The 6,280-nt window shown below is 38.0% G+C and overlaps 1 protein-coding gene across 1 annotated transcript; it reads left to right on the top strand.

The window, feature by feature from the left end:
• Positions 1-433: 433 nt before the first annotated feature.
• LOC113694687 (uncharacterized) lies at positions 434-4,471 on the top strand. The gene is made up of 3 exons (XM_027213540.2): positions 434-831; positions 959-1,386; positions 3,727-4,471. The coding sequence occupies exons 1-3, from the start codon at positions 667-669 to the stop codon at positions 4,178-4,180; spliced, it is 1,047 nt and encodes a 348-aa protein (XP_027069341.1). The 5' UTR covers positions 434-666; the 3' UTR covers positions 4,181-4,471.
• The last annotated feature ends 1,809 nt before the right edge of the window (positions 4,472-6,280 follow it).

Below are 6,280 nucleotides of genomic sequence, written 5' to 3'. Positions count from 1 at the left end.
TTCTTTCTTATTGACACATTTTTTCTTTGGATTAATTATATTTACCTCTCGTGAGGTTTTGCCAAATTATCAATCAAACCCTAAGGTTTGATCAAATAACAATTCAACCCTTTGAATAGGTAAACATTTATTAAAAATCCCTGTCGACTTGAGATGCCAGAAAAGGTTCCGATGTCAGCCAAAAACTATTCTGGTGGGCTAAAAATGCCCTTGTAGAAGTAATAATAATTGCATTTACAAGGGGTAATAATAATTATTAATATGTATACATACACATTAAATTAAGTTAATTTTAGATGTGTTAACTAATATTCAATAGGGGGTGCTGTTGATAGGGACACGTCGTCGTTAGAGAAAAAAACCCATTAAATATTTAGTAATGCGAAGCATTCTTTATCCAAAAGTGTATATTCTCGTCGATATCAGTCAACCCCACTTTCAGGGGCAAAATGTGTAATTACTCCTTGCATTTAAAAAATAGAGTAGTTTGTCCCATTTCCGTGCACAGCCCGGAAACTGAATGAAGCCGAAGCTCAGAAATTTACAGACATCAGAAGAGGTGAAAGAAGAGAGAAACTGTGCCTGCGCTAGAGGTAGAGAGAAGGTGCTACATTTACAGAATTCCACGAGGAGGAGGAGGAGGAGAAAACTCTCATATTTAGGCAAATGGGGGTGGACTACTATAAAATCCTTCAGGTAGACCGCAATGGCAAAGAAGACGACCTCAAGAGAGCCTATCGCAAACTCGCTATGAAATGGCACCCCGATAAAAACCCTAACAATAAAAAGGATGCCGAAGCAAAATTCAAACAAATCTCCGAAGCCTACGATGTACTACTACTTGCTTAGTGTATTGAGATGTTTCATACTCAAAAAAAACCCTAATCTGTCAACCCTCTAACTTAGTATCTGTTTATTGACTTTTCCCTTTTGTTGTTTTTTCCTTTTGAAAATGTAGGTGTTGAGTGATCCGCAGAAGAGGGCGGTATATGACCAGTATGGAGAAGAGGGATTAAAGGGGCAGGTTCCTCCGCCTAGTGCATACGCCTCTACGTCGGATGGGGGTGGTCCCACCATGTTCCGGTTCAATCCCCGCAACCCCGATGACATTTTCTCCGAATTCTTTGGGTTCTCGAGTCCCTTTGGGGGAATGGGCGGGATGGGAGATATGGGTGGCCCGCGTTCTGCTGGATCAGGCTTCTCCAGAGGTATGTTCAGCGATGATATCTTCGCATCGTTTAGGAGTGCCACCAGCGAAGGCTCCTCTGGCAGTTTCCCCCGGAAAGCCGCCGCCATTGAGCGGACACTGCCCTGTAGTTTGGAAGATTTGTACAAGGGAACCACAAAGAAGATGAAAATTTCGAGGGATGTAAATGATGCCAACGGGTAAGCTTTTTATTCGAGTTACTTCAGCTTCAAAAATTGTTTTTGTTGCGAGAACTCCTAAAATTCAATCTGGAGTATAATGTTGGATTTAGAATTACTATGTTTGTCTTTTTTGTTTAGGTTTAATGCGTTAATTAGGGAATTTTGGTTTCTTTGGGGTGAAGGTGTTATATCTGTTCACGTGAATTATGCATATACGGATTGGTTTTTTGGTCAATTGTGTGATTCACAAGCGCATTTATACTGGCAATTTGGGTTTTTGATGCTGCATTTACAGTTTAGCAGTTGTGGGAAAATTTGATGGCACTCCTAGGGCGCTTGAAGTGATTGGTCTTAGTATTCTGAAAGAGGCCATCACATTTTCTTATCTCAAATTTCCAGTAATATGTGACATATATTCTTGTAAGTTGCATTTTGATGTCTCTAATATGCTGAAGGACTCACAACCATGTCATTGCCCAAAAAAAAAGTGTCCTAGTATCATCTTGTACTCTCTTATGGTAAGATTATATGATTATTGATTACACTTATTCTGCATGACACCCAATAGCCAATGCCCCCATATATGCATGTACTTTTGAGTTCTAAGCTTTATTTTTTTCCTGGGTTGGTTCTTTCATTCTTTTTAGCTTATTATTTTGGAATTTTAAATAGCATGGACGAGGGTTTTGATGAATAGACAGTTTGTAAAAGGATCGGAGTTGGAAGGATAGAGCAGCTTTTTTAGTTAAGTTTGTTGGAGTCTGTCATTGACATAGGGCTAACCTTAAACTATGAACAGCTTTCTATGATTGCATTTTCCAAGCAAGGTGATTGAAAATGAGATAGACAGGGGCTTCAATTTGGCTATAGAGACCGACTCATATAGGCCATACATTGTTCACATGCTTTTTGAGCAAGCTAACAGTTGCTATAGCGTTACACTCTCCCTGGACAGGTCTTGATTTTAGAAATGATTCTTTTCCTGGTCCAGTCTCTTCTTGTTCTAGCACATTGTAATAATGTCTCTATCTCACTGAGAAAAAGAGGGGCTCTCATCATGATAACGGCGTTTGAAGAGGATTTCAGTGCAACTGACTGCACCCGTTTTGCCTTGCTTTTGGTTGAAATGTGTGAGTATTTGGATGCTCCCTTCACCCCTGGAGAAAGAAAGCATGAACTTGATGGCTTTTTTGAACTCATTGGACAACGGTTGCAAGGCCTGTGATATGCACAAAGCTTTGAGGGATAGTTGTAGGTGAATTGAACCTCCCCCCTCCCTCCATCGCTTCCAAAAAAAAAGAGAGAAGATGGTCAGGCGTACACATTGCTCAGATTATACTGGTTTTGATTGTATTCTCGAAACTGATGCAGCACTGGGATTGATATTGGTTCCTCTTTGGACTTCACAGTGGTCAGGGGCACATCCCCTCTGTGACCTCTGGGTAACTTGTCTATCCTACACGTTCCATACAGTTGTGTAGATTTGCCACCTCAGTTTTTGGATCAATGGTTAGTGACATTGGTGCATGAGGGTTGTTATTACAGCTGTTTTTGTTGCTGGTTTTGCTTAGTTTCCCTTGTCTCATTTTTGAATAGAGAAGGACCTGAGGTGTATTTCTCTCAACCCAATGCTTTATTGCCTTAGCAAGCCTATCAATGTACCAAAAGCTTTGAAAGTGACTATAATTTTGGACTTTGGGCTCGTGCAATAAATGAATTAGAATTTTGGCTCTTCCTTCTTCTCCTTCTTCTTCTTCTTCTACCATTTCTGAGTGAGATGGAATAGAAGAGCTTCTGATTGGCATGGCCGTGTGGGCAGTCAGTGTCAACCATCCTTTTATTTACGCTTTTTGAATTAAGGAAATATTTTTTATTTTGCTTGGCTTGTCAGGTTAAATGTGATGTCCTTTTTCTGAAGCTGGTCTTGGCCCTCATCTGAATGGAATTATTAATTTCATGCCTGATAATTTTTCATCATTTAGTAGACTTGTCATTCTAAAATTTTCTACGCTCAATGTTTTTCTTAGAACTGAAATAACTTCTTTTTTGTGTACATGATTGCTCTAAATTATTGGATAATTACATGTCCATAGAATTTAGCCATTCTGCCCAGTGCTATTCCATAATGCAGCCTGGCTGATTGTGCTGCAAAATATCAGGCTATCAGATTTCCATAGATGATGACATGCAAAGATTTTTTAAAATTTCTTTATTTTTTTTGTGTTTTGGGGGGAGGGGGGTGCTGGGAGGTTTGGGGGAATGGGATTGGTGGGGGTGGGATTCATGCAGGATGATTTAGTTGCTTTCTTTTACATATGCTATCTGGGGCTTTGATGCTCATTGTTTACTCTTGTGCAGGAGACCAACAACAATGGAGGAAATTCTTTCAATTGAGATAAGGCCAGGCTGGAAGAAGGGAACAAAAATTACTTTTCCGGAGAAAGGAAATGAACAGCGGGGTTTTATACCCTCAGACCTTGTCTTCATTGTCGATGAAAAACCTCATAGTGTCTTCAAAAGGGATGGCAATGACCTTGTCGTTACCCAGAAGATTTCGCTAGTTGAAGCTTTGACTGGTTATACTGCTCAGATAACAACACTTGATGGTCGAAGTTTGACAATACCTATTAACTCCATCATAAGCCCTACCTATGAAGAAGTTATCAAGGGAGAGGGTATGCCTATTCCCAAGGAACCTAGCAAAAAGGGAAACTTAAGGATTAAGTTCAACATCAAATTCCCTACAAAGCTTACCTCTGAACAAAAAACTGGCATTAAGCGATTATTGACATCTCCAGGAGCAAGTACTTAGTCCAAGATCCTGTCATGTTCCCTACGAGGCTTACCTCTGCACAAAAAACTGGCTTGAAGTGATTATTGACACTCCAGGAGCGAGTACTCAGTCCAAGATCCTATTATGATCATATGAGCTTTGTAGTTGTTGTCTCGCTTTGAGGTTGCTGAAGTAGAAATTTTATCATGACAGTAACTTAGTAGCCTATCATTAATTTAATGTTACTTTATCAAAGTACACGATTGTATACTGAAGTGGCTCCTTTCAAATTGAGATTTTTGTGCGAAACAATTTGTTTCATTTTTCAAAGCACTGTGCTGAGAAAAACGGGTTACCGTTACAGAAGAAATGTTGTATCCTTTCCTGTGTGTGTTTATGTGCGTGTGTGCATGTCAAATGAGAGAGAAGATTTGACAGTTACAGTTGAACTAGTCAGTAGTTTTCCATTTCATTTGTCTATGGAAGATCATGGACAAAATTCATGTATCTTGAGATGCTTTACTCTTTCTCATGCGCTAGTATAAGGGTTGAAATTTACTTGTTGCTGTTCATACGTCTAGCTAAGGAGTTGTGGATCAGCTGATGCTTAAAATGAAGGGATTTCTGAACTGTTGGGTTTTGGTGCTGCTGTTTGAGACATTATGGTCAGATTTAGCGGTTTGAGGTTCTTGGAGTGATACCAAAGCTTTTGCTTCTTTAGCTTATATTTGGTTGACAAATGGAGTTTTCCCGGAACCTATTGACCAGTTGCCATGATTTAACCTGTGCCCGTGGGTGCTCTCAACTGGCTAGAGTAAATTCTTGATGCTGATTGAAACTGATCGAAGATATTTCTTGTTCTTATTTTTTTGTCTTCGGTTAGCAGTACTGTTAGCAAAACTTGGATGCAGATAAAATCTTGCTAAGTAGTGCAAATGGAACCTCTGTGACCTTTCCATTGGGGATTTTTTTTTTTTTTTTTGAGACTTTCCATTGTGGATTTTTAGATTTGACAGATTGTCACAGGCTGCTTAAAGAAACAAGTTTTCTTCTGCTTGTAATCTAAAGATTTATGTTCTCCGACGTATAAGGAATGTCCGCATCTTACTGAACAGGGAGAAACGACAGCGACAGACAGAAAGGCAAAAGGAATGATGTCAGAAACCAAATCTCACTTCATTTACTCCTCCTTTTAACTTGTTTAGGGCAGTCAGCGCTGGCACGGCCTCCGCATTCTAAACGTATCCACCGGGGCACCACTTTTTATCTTCTAAATTTTTTCTCTTTCTTTTTTAAACAAAAACATTTTGATATCAAAGAATTAAAACACTGAATAAATTATTGACGTTAAACAAAATAAAAATTATTAATTCACGAGTAGCTTCTTTAATTTTGCTTGCTCTAATCACTGTTGGTAAGCTAAAATGGAAGGGGAAGGGATATATTAAGGAATAGAATAGTATGTGTTTACTTTTTTAACAAAAAAATATAAGAATCTATACATGTTTAGAAATTATGAGGTGATTGATAAATATGTTTGGAGGGGCATAATCAATACAAACTTTTATCAAGTGAGAAATTAAAATGATTGATTGAAAGTTGGAGGTGAAAAAGAAAAAGAGAATAAGTGGAAGAATAAGTAGGTGAAAAAAATAAAGATATAATTGATTATTACCAAAATTAAAATACTTAAAAGCTTTGACAGTTGCTAAATTTAAGGACGTGTAAAAAGAAAGGAGAATCGTTGATGATACTGCCAAAACCATAATTTTCTTATTAGAGCAATTTTAATTTGAATGCCAACATTACCCTTAGTTAGTCAGTCTCATTTATCTTCATTGATTATGTTGGGATCCATTGTCCACTAATTACTCTTTTTCTTCTTCCTCTTATTCGTTAACACAACGAGGTTTTGTCTGTTTCTCTCATTTACCCTCCTATTTCCGCCTTTCAATCTCTTTACATCTTTCCTTTTTTTATAATTTCTTTTCATTTTCTTAAGACCTCTACAATATGTGCTCTTGCTATTTTTCCATCACTATTAGAAAGATTTTCTTGAATTTTTTTCTTTTTTCCTTTTATTCCATTATTTTTTTTCCCTGCAACCAATACATTACCACAAATTGATGAATTTTTATC

The sequence above is a fragment of the Coffea arabica genome, chromosome 6e (genome assembly GCF_036785885.1).
Source record: "Coffea arabica cultivar ET-39 chromosome 6e, Coffea Arabica ET-39 HiFi, whole genome shotgun sequence".
NCBI lineage: Eukaryota > Viridiplantae > Streptophyta > Magnoliopsida > Gentianales > Rubiaceae > Coffea > Coffea arabica.
Note: the sequence above shows the minus strand (reverse complement) of the source record. Positions and strands in the feature narration are given on the sequence as shown.